General features: G+C 39.3%; 1 protein-coding gene across 8 annotated transcripts in view; it reads left to right on the top strand.

The window, feature by feature from the left end:
* The window catches only part of ATE1 (arginyltransferase 1), a 180571-nt gene that overhangs the window by 2550 nt on the left and 159975 nt on the right, over window positions 1-18046 (top strand). For 7 of the 8 annotated variants that reach the window (XM_027596192.2, XM_027596197.2, XM_027596193.2 and 4 more), the window contains exons 2-5: window positions 592-655; window positions 3863-3925; window positions 8259-8362; window positions 10119-10373. In XM_027596192.2, the coding sequence (XP_027451993.1) occupies window positions 592-655; window positions 3863-3925; window positions 8259-8362; window positions 10119-10373 (486 nt within the window). The remainder of the gene's footprint in view (window positions 1-591; window positions 656-3862; window positions 3926-8258; window positions 8363-10118; window positions 10374-18046) is intronic. The other variant, XM_027596199.2, reaches the window with a different exon arrangement.

Genomic DNA, 18046 nt, shown 5'->3' with positions numbered 1-18046 from the left:
TATACCTTTTAATGTTTTCTCATAGTCTTCATTTTTTTCATGGTTGCATAATTATTCCATCATATGGATAATATCATAGTCCCTGTAATCACTTTTCTGTTCCTGGGCATTTCGATTTCTTTCAGTTTTTATACTTAAAAGGAATGTTGCTGTATGCTTTTGTTCTATTTTCAATATCCAAGACTATGCTAAAAACATAAAAATCAGGAAAATTTATATGCATCAGAAAACATTTGCTTTTCAATTCTTTTGAAGAGACTAGCTTATTAAATTATAGGGGATATTATTATGGCTTAAAAGTGTGATATAATCTGATCACAGTAAGGACCTTAAATATATGATGCCATAGAGACTATTGGCTAATCCTGAATTAAATATAATCACTTAGATGTGTTTGATTTTTAAAATGAAGATAAATGTCTTTTCCATCTGTGTTGTATGTTATGTCAAACAAGTATGAAGTATGTGCAAACTTTCACTTCTCCAGATTTTTTTTTTGCTTCAATATTCACATTAAAAGAATGCTTTGAATTAAAAAAAAGAAGTTCAACCTGCTATAATTAACATGGCACATGGCGCTTATTTTTTCAGGCATGTGGGCACATTCAATGACAGTACAGGATTATCAGGATCTTATAGATCGAGGATGGCGAAGGTAAAGCTCTTTGATACAAAGACACTTCTCTTGTTACTGAGGTTCTTCTTATACTTGCAAAATATTGTTTGCCTATAAAATGTTTTCCTGTTTTTAGAAAGAGGTTTAAGACATTTTTTTATTGTATTTCTTTGTGTAGTGATTCTTTTCTCTCTCCTTTTAAAGATGTTTATTAGGAGAACTTCAAATACACGCAAACGTAGAGAATATGGTACAATGAATCTCATGTACCTACCGGCAGGCTAGGTACACGGTATAATGAATCTCATGCACCTACCGACAGGCTAGGTGCACGGTATAATGAATCTCAGGTACCTACCGGCAGGCGAGGTGCACGGTGTAATGAATCTCAGGTACCTACCGGCAGGCTAGGTGCACGGTACAATGAATCTCAGGTACCTACCGACAGGCTAGGTGCACGGTATAATGAATCTCAGGTACCTACCGGCAGGCGAGGTGCACGGTGTAATGAATCTCAGGTACCTACCGGCAGGCTAGGTGCACGGTACAATGAATCTCAGGTACCTACCGGCAGGCTAGGTGCACGGTGTAATGAATCTCAGGTACCTACCGGCAGGCTAGGTGCACGGTGTAATGCAGGCTAGGTGCACGGTACAATGAATCTCAGGTACCTACCGGCAGGCTAGGTGCACGGTGTAATGAATCTCAGGTACCTACCGGCAGGCTAGGTACACGGTACAATGAATCTCACGTACCTACCGGCAGGCTAGGTGCACGGTACAATGAATCTCATGCACCTACCGGCAGGCTAGGTGCACGGTGTAATGAATCTCAGGTACCTACCGGCAGGCTAGGTACACGGTACAATGAATCTCACGTACCTACCGGCAGGCTAGGTGCACGGTACAATGAATCTCATGCAGCTACCGGCAGGCTAGGTGCACGGTGACAGTTAACGTTTTGCCAATCTTGTTGCATCAGTTCTCCTTGCTCCCTGCAGTGGAGTGAATGTGCGTGTATCATTCTCACTCCCTTCCCCAATTTTATGGTATTTGGAGGTGGGCCTTTGGGAGGTGATTAGGTCAGAGGGTGGAGTCCTCACAAATGGGATTGGTGCCCTTGTAAAAGATATCCCCGAGAGCTCCCTTGCCCCTTCTGCCATGTGAGGTTACAACAAAAATATGAACCAGGAAGCTTATCTTTACCAGACATAGAATGTGCCAGCACCTTGGTCTTAGACGTCCCAACCCCCAGAACTATGAGGAATACATTTGTGTTTATAAGCCACTCAGTCCTTGGCATATTGTTACATCAGCTTGAAGAAACTAAGATGTTCCCTCCTCCCCCACGAAATAATTTAAAGCAATTTCAGGTATCCTCTTAGTATACCTGTAATAAATATATGTTTCTAAGAAAGGAATCTTTTTTCCTTTTTAACATATCTACAATACCATTATCATCTTTTACACAATAATTCTTTGATGTCATCTGTTACTTAGTTTGATTAGATTTTTTGCTTGTCTCAGAAATGTCCTTTTTTTTTTATACTTGGTTTATTTGAGTCAGGATTCCATTAAGGTCCACACTTTGCCTTTGATGGCTAAGTTTTTTGGTAATTACCTTTTTATAGATGATTTTAGAATATATAAAGTTTCTTATGTAAATATAAACAGTGCTAAATGCTGTCTGCCAATACTCCCCCAAAGACATGGGATTGAGCACAGCATAATAAAACTTCACACCTTTTCTTAAACTTAATAATGAGACCCAAAAGGAAGGTAGATCTAGGTCGGATGTTGAAGGATTTTGTATGCCATGATGAACTTCTTTCTTTAAAAGGTGGAGGGGAGCCATCGAAAGCTTTCATGTCAGAATTGTGATGGAATTTGTGTTTTGGAAACGATCATTCAGATAGCAGAGAGGTATTTGAGGGGGTGATTGCAAAGGCAGGAAGACTCGTTCCAGAGATCCCTGCAGGGTCCGGATGTGAGACGGTCATCTCATGACAATGCTGTCACCATCAGTGGCTATAGGTTAGGAGATAGATGGGAGGGGACAGACATAGGCGGTACATTTTAGAAGTAGAAAGCTTGCTGACTGGATATAGAGGTGCTTTGGAGGGAGGAATCTGAGATGACTCCCAGGTTTCTGACTCAGGAACTGAGCTCATGTATGTTTACTTGGGCAGCCATAACAAAATGCCACCGACTGGGTATCTTAAACAACAGGACTCTACATTCTCACAGTACTGGAGGCTGAAATTTCCAAAATCCTGGTGTCTGCAGCTTTATTTTTTTCTGAAGACCCTTCCTTGGCTTGTACATTGCTGCTGTCTTCTTGCTGTGGCCTCACGTGGTCCTTTCTCTTTGTATATATATCCCTAGTGCCTAGTGTCTCTTTGTATTTCCAGTTTCCTTTTCTTCTTCTTTTTTTTTTTTTTTTTTAAAGATTTTATTTATTTTTTTGAGAGAGTATAAGTGCGGGGTGGGGAGAGGCAGAGGGAGAGGGACAAGCAGACTCCCCACCAAGGAGGGAGCCCGATGTGGGGCTCAGTCCCACGACCTCAGGATCATGACCAGAGCTGAAGGCAGATGCTTAACCGACTGAGCCACCCAGGTGCCCCCAGTTTCCTTTTCTTATAATGCACAGCATTCAGATTGGGTTAGGGCTCATCTTAGCTGCCATTTTAACTTAGTCACCTCTTTAAAGGCCTTGTCTCTAACTACAGTTCCATTCTGAGGTACTGGGGGTTAGGGCTTCAAAATACAAATTTTGAGGGGACACGATTCAATCCATAATGTCATGGCTCTGCCACTAACTGAGATCCAGAAAGCACTGAAAGCATCAGGTTAATTTTGGGCTACCTTGTGCTAGTACACATGGGACCCTCATCTGTGCATATATGGCTCCCATCAGTGTCACCTCATCCTGAGCGATTTCCCCTGATTGCCTTTGGTGTTGAGGATTGGTGGTGGGCTGAGGCATGGAAGGATTGCAGGTGCTGCTGAGCGGGTGATGGAGGTGAAGAGGTTTGGAGTACATATATCAGGGTTTAGGAAAGAAAAGGCTGGACTCCGTCCTTGGTGTGTCTATGTTGCAAGATTATTTAGGTCATGAAGAGTAACTAAATGTTTTTGTGTTGTTGGTTAGATTTTTACTCTAATTAATTTTGTACTCCTGTACTAGTCTACTTTAGTACATGTGAGAAATGTGTAAGACATTAACAAAACTACTTTTTAATTTTAGAAGCGGGAAATATGTGTACAAGCCTGTCATGAATCAAACATGTTGCCCTCAGTACACGATAAGGTAAGAAAGAGGAGGTATATATAAATTTGAGGAGTATGTATAGTTCTTCAGTGACATCTTGCTTTTTTTTACATGTTAATTTTCATTCTAGCTAGACGCTTTATAAAGAAGAGCAAATGAGTTATATCTTTTCTACAAACTGATGCTACATTTATATGTCATCAGTAGCTTTTAATAATACTGTTTAATGGTTTGGGTGTAAATAGGATATGAAAAAGTATACTGTTTAGCAGTCTAGTCAATGATATGACATATTGTGAGAATATTAGAAAATACATTACTTTTAGATATCACATGTTTTGTAGAATTGAGCTTGGGGATTTCCAGATTCTAGTGTATTACTGGACACAGTACTCACATTCAGATAGCACTATAGGATCTGTAGGAAGAGGAGGGGGAGGGCTGACATTTAATCTGCCATATATATTGAGAGTCCAGTTTTCTTCATCGGAAAACTTAAACTAAAAAGTCTGTTTTCCGACAAAGTGTTTGCCTCACCAGCAAACCCCGATATAACATGGAAGGATTTTCCCTTTTCAGATTAGACAGATCCTCCTTTCCCCCTGGTCCTTGCCTTCCTCTTCTGGTAGAGTCTAGGGCAAGTATGTTGCCATTATGAAGCATTTGTCTAGTTTCAATATGAGTATATTCTCTAGATAAAAAAGCAAACACAGTTGTATCCATCATGTTTTGGCTGGTCCTCACACCTCTTTCTCTTAGTTGCTCTTTTTTTTTGAAAGATTTTATTGATTTCTTTGAGAGAGAGAGAGAGAATGAGAGATAGAGAGCACGAGAGGGAAGGGGGTCGGAGGGAGAAGCAGACTCCCCGCCGAGCAGGGAGCCCAATGCGGGACTCGACCCCGGGACTCCGGGATCACGACCTGAGCCGAAGGCAGTCGCCCAACCAACTGAGCCACCCAGGCGCCCTCTCTTAGTTGCTCTTAATTTGTTTTGGGATTGAAGACTTGACAATCTGATGAAAAGTTACAGACCCTTTCTGCAGCCAAACAGAAGGGAGGGGGCATATAGGCAAAAATATGTAACATTTGCATACTAATTTTAGGATGATCTTGGGCTCCCCACGGGCTCTCACAGTTCCACTGATTCCTGGTTAAGAATCCTTTCTTTTATCTAACTGGTCATAGGACTGGAACAATAAAGAGAAAAGATGGGTGTCTGGTTTGCTGAAATCATCTCACTAAGGCCGCTGTCCTGTCCTCCTGCAGCTTTAGTGGTTATGAAGCAGTGACATCCTCAAAGGCAGACGTCCTTTCCTTCAAGTAACAGTTTGTTATTGGATTATGGCCCAGATTTTGTTTAAATAAGTCTGCAGCTGATTTGCTAGAACCCTGTGAATTTCTAATCAGAAAAGGTTAAAAAAAAAAAAAGTCAATTTCAGTGGGTTAAAGAAAAAGACCAAGCCTCTATAATTTATTGGGTGCCTCTCAATGCAAAGCTCTGTTCCAGGTATATTGCTTTTATGAAAAGGGATTCAATTAACATTGCAAAACTAAATAATTATAAAATGTGATTTTTTTTTTTTTTTGGCATGAAATCAAACATTTCCTGAATTGTTATCCTTTACACAACTTCATTACATGTATTGATATTACGGAGTCATTTTGCATATTTCCTGTTCTGGGTTTTTTTTACTTTGTTTACTGCAGTAGTTATAATGAGACCTAATGTGAAGTCAAGACGATTATAACCTACAACGTAGCTTCTTGTTAGATGTCAGGGGCTGCCCAGTATGTGAGTGTAAATGAGGATGAGCTTCCTTGGCTATGAATTTTTTTGTTTTTTAGTTTTTATTTTTATATAGAATTATATATGCTAGTAATTTAAAAATCAAACAATTCCATAAAGCTTACTTTGCACAATTGCAGTCCCCTGAACCTCCCTATCTATTTCTTTTTCCCAGTGCAGTCACTCTCAAATTTTTTAACTGATTTTTTTTTTTTGTTTGTTTATTCTTCTTTCTACCTTTAAGTGACATGCTTATATAATTACAAAAACCTTATCTCATTATCTTTGGGTTTTTCCTCATATCTCTGGGTTTCTCTCTTTGAAAGGTAAGGATTCAACTTTATTTTTTCTCATTATCTCTGAATTTCTCTCTTTGAAAGATAAGGATTTAACTTTATTTCATCCCCGTTGCCCTGTCACATTCAAGCTCCTTTTTGTCCTCATTGCCAACTCCCCAGCTCAGAAGTATCTTAACATTGGATGGTGTAGTCGCTGTATCATGACCTATAAATATGCCATGTGGTCGAGCCATGCAGTGTACTGTTCATTACATTTTCTTTCCTTCACGAGTTTTTGCTTTCCATGGAGTTGATCATTGTCTTTTTTGTTTGCATAGTCTTCTGTGTACCCATCACCAGTCAGTTTTAGAAATCCTCCCACAGTTGTGTAAATTTCCTCTTGGTATTTATAGGTGCTTCAGGTCCTCCATCACTTGTGTCCTCTTGATGAATATGTCTGTGTTGTCTTCTGACCTACTGTGATCTGGACAGGTTGTCTTTCCAGCTGATGCATCACTGTCACCCTGGGATCTCTTTTTACTGCCATCTTGGGGATTCTCTTTGGATCTCATGTTTTCTGTCTCCTCTGGCCTCTCAGATTATTTCCTCATTTTAGTGCAGCTCATCTTCTAATAGCTTTCTTGAGAAAAAGTGTATTTTTTTTGAAGTCCTTTTTCTAGACTTTGTATGTTTGAAAAAAAATTTTTTTAAGAGAGAAAGAGATAGTGTGCGAGCGGGGATGGGGGCAGAGGGAGAGGGAGAGAGAATCCCAAGCAGGCTCCATGCTCAGCATAGAGCCTGACTCGGGGCTCCATCTCCACGACCCTGAGATCATGACCTGAGCCCAAACCAAGAGTCAGTCAGATGCTCATCCAGCTGAGCCACCCAGGTGCCCCTGTTTGAAAATGTTTTAATTCACCACTCAGATATCTAGTTTGGCTGGGCTATAGAAGTGTAGATTGGAAATAATTTTGCCTTAGAATTTTGAAGACTTTTCTTCTGATTCTTGTTCCTTTGTCCAAAACGTTCTTTCCTTTTGAAAGGTTTTTTTGTCCCCAGTGTTCTGATATTTCACGTCTGGTGGTGTGTCTGTCTGCGTCCATTGCTTAAGGACTTAAGGGGCTCTTCTTATCTGGGGCCTCCTCCCGTCATATCCTTCACTTCACAGAAATTTTCTTTTATTATTTTGTTGATCTTCTTCCCCCCATTTTTTTCTCCTCTTCTTTTATAATGTCTTCATTCAGATGTTGAACTTTTAGAGTGATCCTCTAACTTTTTTTTCTCTTGTTTTCCATCCCTTTTGCAATATCTTTTGGGAAATTTCCTCAGTTTTCTGAGTCTTCTGTTTAATTGTTTATTTCTTCTATTATATTTTTACTTCTGAGAGATTTTTGGTTTTGGACTCTCTCTCCCTCTCTTTTTTGTAACCTCCCATTATCGTGTGGCTGTACTAGCTAAAGAGAAATAAGAGCGTGTTCTTCTTAGGATATTCATGTTCTTAGGTTCTCTTCTTGTATATCCTCCAGGTTACCTCTCCAGTGTCTTTGTAGAGGTTCTCCTTGAGTGTCCGGTGCTTCTGACTTTCCAGGGGGGCGTCCCTGAGGTATCTCGAGGTCTGGTCACATTCTGGAGAGAAAGTGCCCATGTTTGTGGCTGGGTTGGGAAATGGGTTGGAGGTTTCCACATTCCGTATGTAGACTTTCATTTAAGCTTCCTGTTTCTAGTACATTTCCATTGCTTTCCGCTGTGCCTAACTCCTCATGTAGGAGGCCCTATTTTTTACTCTTTCCTAAATGTGGAGCTTTCTCCTGGGTTGTGTAGGGAGTCCTGTGTGGAGTGGTGGAGGCATCAGACATCTAACTGCTTCCAAAACAGACTTTCAAGCGATCTTTCTATTTTTGGAACCACCTTCACTCTTATCTCCTGAGGTATCAGTTATCAACCAATCCCTAAAATTTGTAGGGTTAATGTAGAGAAAATTAGTTATCATTTTGGCTTTTCCCACTGTTGGTTTAGGATTCAAAAATTCTTTGGTCTGCTAAGTCAGTTACCACTTGTGCATGTTCTGCCCAGCTTCTAGCATTTCTCCTCTTTTTTTTTTTTCAGTGATTTATGCCTTTTTCTTTTTTTCTAATTCCTTAATGTAGTTTTAGGGGGATTTGGGGTGGGACTAGAGGCTACATCAAGCCCTGTCTTTACCCAAAAATCCTGGGCATGAGTTTTGCCTTTCTGCACTAGACACTGCCCAGAACTCATTTTATTTCTTCTGGTTTGAGTTCACTTTCTAAATATTTATTTTGCTTTCCTAGGTGCCGACCTTTACAGTTTCAGCCGTCAAAATCTCACAAGAAGGTTTTGAAAAAAATGTTGAAATTTCTGGCTAAAGGGGAAATTTCCAAAGGAAATTGTGAGGGTAAGATGAGTTGGGGGTGTAAAAACTCTTTACATCGATGTAGATTTCCAAGGTTGTCATTTTCGGTTATTTCTTAAGTAGGGGAATGGGTCCTTACTGCAGTCAGGTAGTACTATTCTTCTGATGGTGGGGATTGCTGTTAGTGTTGCTGTTACTATTACCACTGGCCCGAAAGTCAAGGATATAGGGAATGTCTGTCAGGGAAAGTCTAGCTGCGGAAGAAGATGGAGGACAGTTTTAAAGATATTGTGATGTCTTGGAGTTTATTGGAACTTTAGTTTTCACAGTACTTTGACAACTCCTATCTTACTTGATCCTAATAGTACCTTGTGAAGTAAATGGGAAGTGGTATTACGTTTGAGAAACAGATGCTTAGGTGCACCTTACATAAGATTGCATAATCACTTTGAATGATGAGTAAAGCTCAGGTTTTCTGTGTTTGAGGAAGCCCTTCAGTAAATCATATTGCCCGAAATTTTCTTATTTATGTGATAAATTTTGAATTGACAGTCAATTTCCTACAAGATAATTAGAAATATTTAATGAACTTTGGTTATAGATACTTTGCTTTTTCAGTTTTTTCAGTGTCTTTTCCTTTTAAAAGTTTTATTAGGCAGTGCCTAATACATGAGCTTAATAATTGGGAATGCTACCTGTCCTTAGAGCTGTTTCTCACTTCTGCCATAGGAAATACCTAATCCTGGAAGCCTTCCATCCCAGTTTTAACTTGTTAATATATTCCCCAAGTGTGTTTTCATTGCCCACAATGTACCAGTCCCTGTTTTAAGCACTGGTGATACAGTGACCAGCAGGACAGGTAAGTTCTTCACCTTCGTGCACTGTCCTTAACAGACCAAGATTCAGGACAACCTGGAGCAGACTTGGCAGAGCTATGGGCAACAAAGAGGCAGAAAGGCTCAGGGGTGTAGAGGTTCAGGGGCAATTGGGCATTGGAAATATCAGAATTTTGGTGCAGCTCTGATTAGTACTGTCTGTACATAATCCTAAAAACTAAGTAAATTTTGTTAGTCAAAAATATTTTTCAGTGGCTGGGAATCATGTTCTGAGTTTCAAAAATTAACATTCAGATAAGCTTTAAGGTGCCTTCCATTTATAAATTGATGGTTACCTGTCGTTACACATGGTTTTTACATTTGGTTTTCTATTTGACTTGTTTTAGGCTTCTAAATTATTTATTTCTGCAACTTAATTCATAAGAGTGATGTAGAGTGGAAGGGTAAACAGCTATAACAGAAAGACACCAAACTGCAATGACTAAACAATGTTAGAAGTCTGTTTCTTTCCTCATATAACAGTCCAGTGTGGGTGTTCCACATTAGCCTGCAACTCTGTTCCCCACTCCCCCACCCCATCCATTCTGGGACTCCCTTCAACGTGTGATTTCCAGTCACTCTGGTTTTCACTAATCCAGCAGTGGGGAGGGTAAAGGGTCGAAGTTCAGGGTCACAAAATTCCTTTGAAAACAAGCGAGGCCAAATTGGGCATATCAGTTTGGTTATGTTCCATTGGTGGGAGCTTGGTCACAACTTGCAGAGGGACTGGGGGTACATACCTTTGCTTGGGTGCCACAGTCTTAACTACAGCTCCGTTACTTTGGAAGCCAGGAGAATGGATTTTATGCATACATAGTAGTCTCTTCCACATGGGAAAAAGGGGGTATTGTTTTTTTTCCTATGTGTATCTTAACTGTGTCAGATGGCCTAGCTGATGGACTTTGACTTCTTCTGATTTGTAGATGAGCCCATGGAGCCCACCATGGAGGAGACTGTTGCGGGTGACTTTGCGTTAATAAATAAATTGGATATACAGTGTGACCTTAAAACACTCAGTGATGACCTCAAAGAGAGCTTTGAGAGTGAAGAAAAGAAGAAAGGAAAAAGCCCAAAGAAAGAAGAATCTAAGGGATTAATTCAGTCACAACATATAGAGGAGAAGTTGGGCTCTGGTGAGCCATCCCATACAATTAAAATGCACATGGCTCCTAAGCCAGGTAAGGCAAGTTTGCTCTGTGGCTATTTTAAAATCCTAGTAAGTGATTTTCTTTGTGCTTCAGACTTTGTAGCCCCTGGGTTCTCCCATCAGCTAAAAACACGAATTATGTGAAATCTGCAAAATAGATCCATATTTTGTACAATTTATTATTGCCTGGATTTAGAATGGACAAATCATATCTTTAAAAACTGCTATGTTTAAAAATCCAGAAATATTAGTTTTATTATCCCCAAATACAGTATTTTAAAAGAGTTTCATTTCTTCTTACTACCTTAGGACCCGAGAGGTTTGAGAGTCAAATTTTTATCTGTGAAAAGATGTGCTGCTAAACGTTTTTGTTTTTTGTGTGAAGTGAGACAAAGTAAATTTTAGGTATTATGTTCAAGGTACAGACATTAAAGTTCTTTAGTTTATCATTAGATTTCTTTATGTAATCATAATGAATTTTAGTTTAAAAATTTCCAAATTTTGATATTTAACTTTGCCTTTAATAAGGTCAAAAGTTTTTTTTCTATATTTTCACTTGTAAAAGAATTGGGTTTTAAAAATGTATACAGAATTGGGACGCCTGGGTGGCTCAGTTGGTTAAGTGTCCAACTCTTGATTTCAGCTCAGGTCATGATCTCCTAATCCTGGGACCAAGCCCCATGTCTGGCTCTGGGCTCAGCAAAGAGTCTGCTGGAGATTGTTTCTATCCCTCTGTCCCTCCCCCTGCTCGCGTGCTTGCTCTCTGTCTCTCTCTCACATAAAGAAATCTTAAAAAAAAAAATTATCCAACATTAAATGGGTTTATTATATATACATATATGTGTGCCTGCATGTGTTTGACCTTTTAAAAAAATTACTTCATTAAATGTCAGTTTGCATGGTTATGCTTCAGTTCCTGAATTTATTCTTATATTTATTTATATAGAATGATCCAAAGGAGACATTTCTATTACTATTGTAGTTTTTCTTATCTAAATCATGTTAACGTACAGAAAACTGTGCATTTGCATTTTCCTTGAATAGTTTTTCTTAACGTAAGGCTTTTCTGGCGTTTAAGGGGTTGCCAACTGAGATTTCATCCTAATTAGTAAGAATAGTCCAGTGAAATGTTCTGAATGATTTAGATAATTTCTTTCAACTCTTATTACTCTCTTGGGTGATAGGGTCAGTTCTTTTATTATTTTAATTGTTTATTGTAAAGATTACTTAGAGTTTATTAAATTTTAAAAACCTTCATTTTGGAAACAGACTATTATAATGAACTTCCACATACCCTGCTTTTATGTGACACTGTTACTGACTCATGGTGGGCACTCTTGTGTCATCGATACTCATCATCCAGTTGTCCCCCCCCCAGTACTATGTTGAAGCAAATTCCAGACATTATATCATCCCATATGTCAGAATGCTTCTCTAAAAGATATGAACTTGTGCCTATGTAGCTCAGTCGGTTAAGCATCCCATTCAGGATTTCAGCTCAGCTCATGATCTCATGGGTCATGAGATTAAGACCCGACTTGGGCTCCATGTGCAGTGGGGAGTCTGCTTGAGAGTCTCTTCCTTGGCCCCTCTCTCCACTCAAGTCTGTGAATACTTTCTCTTGCTCTCTAAAATAAATACATCTTTAAAAAAAAAATAAAAGAACTTTAAATACATATTCATAGTCCCACCATTACATCTAAGTAAGATTCCTTAATGTTACTGAATAGTCCATGTTTAAGTTTTCAATTTTGTTTGCATCAGGATACAAATACAGCCACATATTGTAGTTGGGTGACACAATTAGAAAAATCTCTGTAGATCTGTAGGTTCCTTCCATCACTCCCACTTTTTTATTTGCACTTTGTTGAAGAAACTAGGTTGGTTGTTCTGGGTTATTTGATTACATCTGCAGTGCAGTTTAACATATTCCTGTACCTGCCTACAAACTGATTGTTGGATCTAGAGATTCAAGATTAATCAGACCAGATTCAAGATTAAATTGTATTTTGGTTTTTGGTGTTTCTGGTTTGTTTTACTTTTTTGGGAAGAGAGAGAAGTCTTAATCAGATTTGAGTTCAAATTATTTATTTGAGGATAGGTCAGGTTACTTCATGGGTGGTGGGATGTTCTTTCAGGAGACACATAATGTCTGGGTACCTCTCTTTTTTAATGCTAATAGCCGGGGATCAATGCTCAGTGCCTAAATCCATTGATCCGTTAGATATACTAAGTCTGTCATTCGTTTTTCATTTACTAGCTGGATATTTCCATAAACAGAACCTTCATCTCATCTGTTTGTTTCCCATAGAACTCATAGCAAAGGCAAGAGGAATTCTTTTTTTTTTAATTTTTTATTGTCCTGTTAATCACCATACATTACATCATTAGTTTTTAATGTAGTGTTCCATGATTCATTGTGCATAATACCCAGTGCTCCACGCAGAATGTGCCCTCTTTAATACCCATCACCAGGCTAACCCATCCCCCCACCCCCACCCCCAGAACCCTCAGTTTGTTTTTCAGAGTCCATCATCTCTCACGGTTTGTCTCCCTGTCCGATTTCCCACCCTTCCTTCTTCCTCTCCTGCTATCTTCTTCTTCTTCTTTTTTTTCTTAACATATATTGCATTATTTGTTTCAGAGGTACAGATCTGTGATCCAACAGTCCTGCACAATTCACAGCGCTCACCATAGCACATATCCTCCCCAATGTCTATCACCCAGCCACCCCATCCCTCCCATCCCCCACCACTCCAGCAACCCTCAGTTTGTTTCCTGAGATTAAGAATTCCTCATATCAGTGAGGTCATAGGATACATGTCTTTCTCTGATTGACTTATTTCACTCAGCATAACACCCCCCAGTTCCATCCACGTCGTTGCAAATGGCAAGATATCATTCCTTTTGATGGCTGCATAATATTCCATTGTGTGTATATATCACATCTTCTTTATCCATTCATCTGTCGATGGACATCTTGGCTCTTTCCACAGTTTGACTATTGTGGACATTGCTGCTATAAACATCGGGGTGCACGTACCCCTTCGGATCCCTACATTTGTATCTTTGGGGTAAATACCCAGTAGCGCAATTGCTGGATCATGTGGTAGCTCTATTTTCAACTGTTTGAGGAACCTCCATACTGTTTTCCAGAGTGGTTGCACCAGCTTCAATTCCCACCAACAGTGTAGGAGGGTTCCCCTTTCTCCATATCCCCGCCAACAACTGTCGTTTCCTGACTTGTTAATTTTAGCCATTCTGACGGGTGTGAGGTGGTATCTCATTGAGGTTTTGATTTGGATTTCCCTGATGCCGAGCGATGTCGAGCACTTTTTCATGTGTCTGTTGGCCATTTGGATGTCTTTGGAAAACTGTCTGTTCATGTCTTCTGCCCATTTCTTGATTGGATTATTTGTTCTTTGGGTGTTGAGTTTGATAAGTTCTTTATAGATTTTGGATACTAGCCCTTTATCTGATATGTCATTTGCAAATATCTTCTCCCATTCTGTCGGTTGTCTTTTGGTTTTGTGGACTGTTTCTTTTGCTGTGCAAAAGCTTTTTATCTTGATGAAATCCCAATAGTTCTTTTTTGCCCTTGCTTCCCTTGCCTTTGGCGATGTTTCTAGGAAGAAGTTGCTGTGGCTGAGGTGGAAGAGGTTGCTGCCTGTGTTCTCCTTTAGGATTTTGATGGACTCCTGTCTCACATCTAGGTCTTTCAACCATTTGGAGTCTATTTTTGTGTGTGGTGTAAGGAAATGGTCCAGTTTCATTCTTCTGCATGTGGCTGTCCGATTTTCCCAACACCATTTGTTGAAGAGACTGTCTTCTTTCCATTGGACATTCTTTCCTGCTTTGTCAAAGATGAGTTGACCATAGAGTTGAGGGTCCATTTCTGGGCTCTCGATTCTGTTCCATTGATCTATGTGTCTGTTTTTGTGCCACTACCATACTGTCTTGATGATGACAGCTTTGTAATAGAGCTGGAAGTCCGGAATTGTGATGCCACCAGCTTTGCTTTGCTTTTTCAACATTCCTTTGGCTATTCGAGGTCTTTTCTGGTTCCATACAAATTTTAGGATTATTTGTTCCATTTCTTTGAAAAAAGTGGATGGTATTTTGATGGGGATTGCATTGAATGTGTAGATTGCTCTAGGTAGCACTGACATCTTCACAATGTTTCTTCTTCCAGTCCATGAGCATGGAACATTTTTCCATTTCTTTATGTCTTTCTCAATTTCTTTCATGAGTATTTTATAGTTTTCTGAGTACAGATCCTTTGCCTCTTTGGTTAAATTTATTCCTAGGTATCTTATGGTTTTGGGTGCAATTGTAAATGGGATCGACTCCTTGATTTGTCTCTCTTCTGTCTTGTTGGTGTATAGGAATGCCACTGATTTCTGTGCATTGATTTTATATCCTGCCACTTTACTGAATTCCTGTATGAGTTCTAGCAGTTTTGGGGTGGAGTCTTTTAGGTTTTCCACATACAGTATCATATCATCTGCAAAGAGTGAGAGTTTGACTTCCTCCTTGCCGATTTGGATGCCTTTGATTTCTTTTTGTTGTCTGATTGCTGTGGCTAGGACTTCTAATACTATGTTGAATAGCAGTGGTGATAGTGGACATCCCTGCCGCGTTCCTGACCTTAGGAGGAAAGCTCTCAGTTTTTCCCCATTGAGAATGATATTTGCTGTAGGTTTTTCATAGATGGCTTTTATGATATTGAGGTAGGTACCCTCTATCCCTATACTCTGAAGAGTTTTGATCAAGAAAGGATGCTGTACTTTGTCAAATGCTTTCTCTGCATCTGTTGAGAGGATCATATGATTCTTGTTCTTTCTTTTGTTAATGTATTGTATCACGTTGATTGATTTGCGGATGTTGAACAAACCTCGCAGCCCAGGGATAAATCCCACTGGGTCATGGTGAATAATCCTTTTAATGTACTGTTGGATCCTATTGGCTAGTATTTTGGTGAGAATTTTTGCATCCATGTTCATCAAGGATATTGGTCTGTAATTCTCCTTTTTGATGGGGTCTTTGTCTGGTTTGGGGATCAAGGTAATGGTGGCCTCATAAAAGGAGTTTGGAAGTTTTCCTTCCATTTCTATTTTTTGGAACAGTTTCAGGAGAATAGGTATTAATTCTTCTTTAAATGTTTGGTAGAATTCCCCTGGGAAGCCATCTGGCCCTGGGCTTTTGTTGTTGGGAGATTTTTGATGACTGCTTCAATTTCCTTAGTGGTTATAGGTCTGTTCAGGTTTTCTATTTCTTCCTCGTTCAGTTTTGGTAGTTGATACATCTCTAGGAATGCACCCATTTCTTCCAGGTTATCTAATTTGCTGGCATAGAGTTGCTCATAATATGTTCTTATAATTGTTTGTATTTCCTTGGTGTTCGTTGTGATCTTTCCTCTTTCATTCATGATTTTGTTGATTTGGGTCATTTCTCTTTTCTTTTTGATAAGTCTGGCCAGGGGTTTATCAATCTTGTTAATTCTTTCAAAGAACCAGCTCCTAGTTTCGTTGATCTGTTCTACTGTTCTTTTGGTTTTTATTTCATTGCTTTCTGCTCTGATCTTTATTATTTCTCGTCTCCTGCTGGGTTTAGGCTTTATTTGCTGTTCTTTCTCCAGCTCCTTTAGGTGTAGGGTTAGGTTGTGTATTTGAGACCTTTCTTGTTTCTTGAGAAGGGCTTGTATTGCTATATACTTTCCTCTCAGGACTGCCTTTGCTGCATCCCAAAGATTTTGGACAGTTGTGTTTTCATTTTCATTGGTTTCCATGGATTTTTTTAGTTCTTCTTTAATTTCCTGGTTGACCCATTCATTCTTTAGTAGGATGCTCTTTGGCCTCCATGTATTTGAGTTCTTTCCAACTTTCCTCTTGTGATTGAGTTCTAGTTTCAAAGCATTGTGGTCTGAAAATATGCAGGGAATAATCCCAGTCTTTTGGTATCGGTTGAGATTTGTGACCTAATTTGTGACCTGATTTGTGACCTAAGATGTAATCTATTTTGGAGATTGTTCCATGGGCACTAGAGAAGAATGTGTATTCCGTTGCTTTGGGATGGAAAGTTCTGAATATGTCTGTGAAGTCCATTTGGTCCAGTGTGTCATTTAAAGTCTTTATTTCCTTGTTGATCTTTTGCTTAGATGATCTGTCCATTTCAGTCAGGGGAGTGTTAAAGTCCCCCAGTATTATTGTGTTGTTGTCAATGTGTTTCTTTACTTTTGTTATTAATTGCCTTATATAATTGGCTGCTCCCACGTTAGGGGCATAGATATTTACAATTGTTAGATCTTCTTGTTGGATAGACCCTTTAAGTAGGATATAGTATCCTTCTTGATCTCTTATTACAGTCTTTGTTTTAAAATCTAATTTGTCTGATATAAGGATTGCCACCCCAGCTTTCTTTTTGTGTCCATTAGCATGGTAAATGGTTTTCCACCCCTTCACTTTCAATCTGGGGGTGTCTTTGGGTCTAAAATGAGTCTCTTGCAGACAGCATATGGATGGGTCTTGTTTTTTAATCCAGTCTGATAGCCTGTGTTTTTTGATTGGGGCATTGAGCCCATTTACATTCAGGGTAACTATTGAAAGATATGAATTTAGTGCCATTGTATTTCCTGTAAAGTGACTGTTACTGTATATTGTCTGTATTCCTTTCTGGTCCATGCTGCTTTTAGGCTCTCTCTTTGCTTAGAGGATCCCTTTCAATATTTCTTGTAGGGCTTGTTTCGTGTTTGCATATTCCTTTAGTTTTTGTTTGTCCTGGAAGCTTTTTATCTCTCCTTCTATTTTCAGTGACAGCCTAGCTGGATATGGTATTCTTGGGTGCATATTTTTCTCGTTTAGTGCTCTGAAGATATCATGCCAGTCCTTTCTGGCCTGCCAGGTCTCTGTGGATAGGTCTGTTGCCAATCTAATGTTTCTACCATTATAGGTGACATATCTCTTCTCCCGAGCTGCTTTCAGGATTGTCTGTCTCTGAGACTCGTAAGTTTTACTATTCGATGTCGGGGTGTTGACCTATTTTATTGATTTTGAGAGGGGTTCTCTGTGCCTCCTGGATTTTGATGCCTGTTTCCTTCCCCACATTAGGGAAGTTCTCTGCTATAATTTGCTCCAGTATACCTTCTGCCCCTTTCTCTTTCTTCTTCTTCTGGGATCCTAATTATTCTAATGTTGTTTCGTTTTATCGTATCGCTTATCTCTTGAATTCTGCCCTCGTGATTCAGTAGTTGTTTATCTCTCTTTTTCTCAGCTTCTTTATTTTCCATCATTTGGTCTTCTATATCGCTGATTCTTCTGCCTCATTTATCCTAGCAGTTAGTTCCTCCATTTTTGATTTCAACTTGGTTAGGTGTTAGTTCTTTTATTTCTCCAGAAAGGGTTTCTCTAATAACTTCCATGCTTTTTTCAAGGCCAGCTAGTATCTTTAAAGTCATGAGTCTGAACTCTAGGTCCGACATCGCACTAATGTCCGTATTGAGTAGGTCCTTGGCAGATGGTACTACCTCTTGTTCTTTTTGTTGAGGTGATTTTTTTCGTCTTGTCATTTTGTCCAGAGGAGAATAGATGAATGAGAAAACAAAATGCTAACAGGTTAACAACGTCCCTAGAAAATATACTTTAAAGAAATCAGAAAAGACCTGAAACCAGGGTAAAAGAAAGGGAAAGAAAGAAAAAAGAAAGAAAA

This window comes from Zalophus californianus, chromosome 15, assembly GCF_009762305.2.
Source record: "Zalophus californianus isolate mZalCal1 chromosome 15, mZalCal1.pri.v2, whole genome shotgun sequence".
Classification (NCBI taxonomy): domain Eukaryota; kingdom Metazoa; phylum Chordata; class Mammalia; order Carnivora; family Otariidae; genus Zalophus; species Zalophus californianus.
Note: the sequence above shows the minus strand (reverse complement) of the source record. Positions and strands in the feature narration are given on the sequence as shown.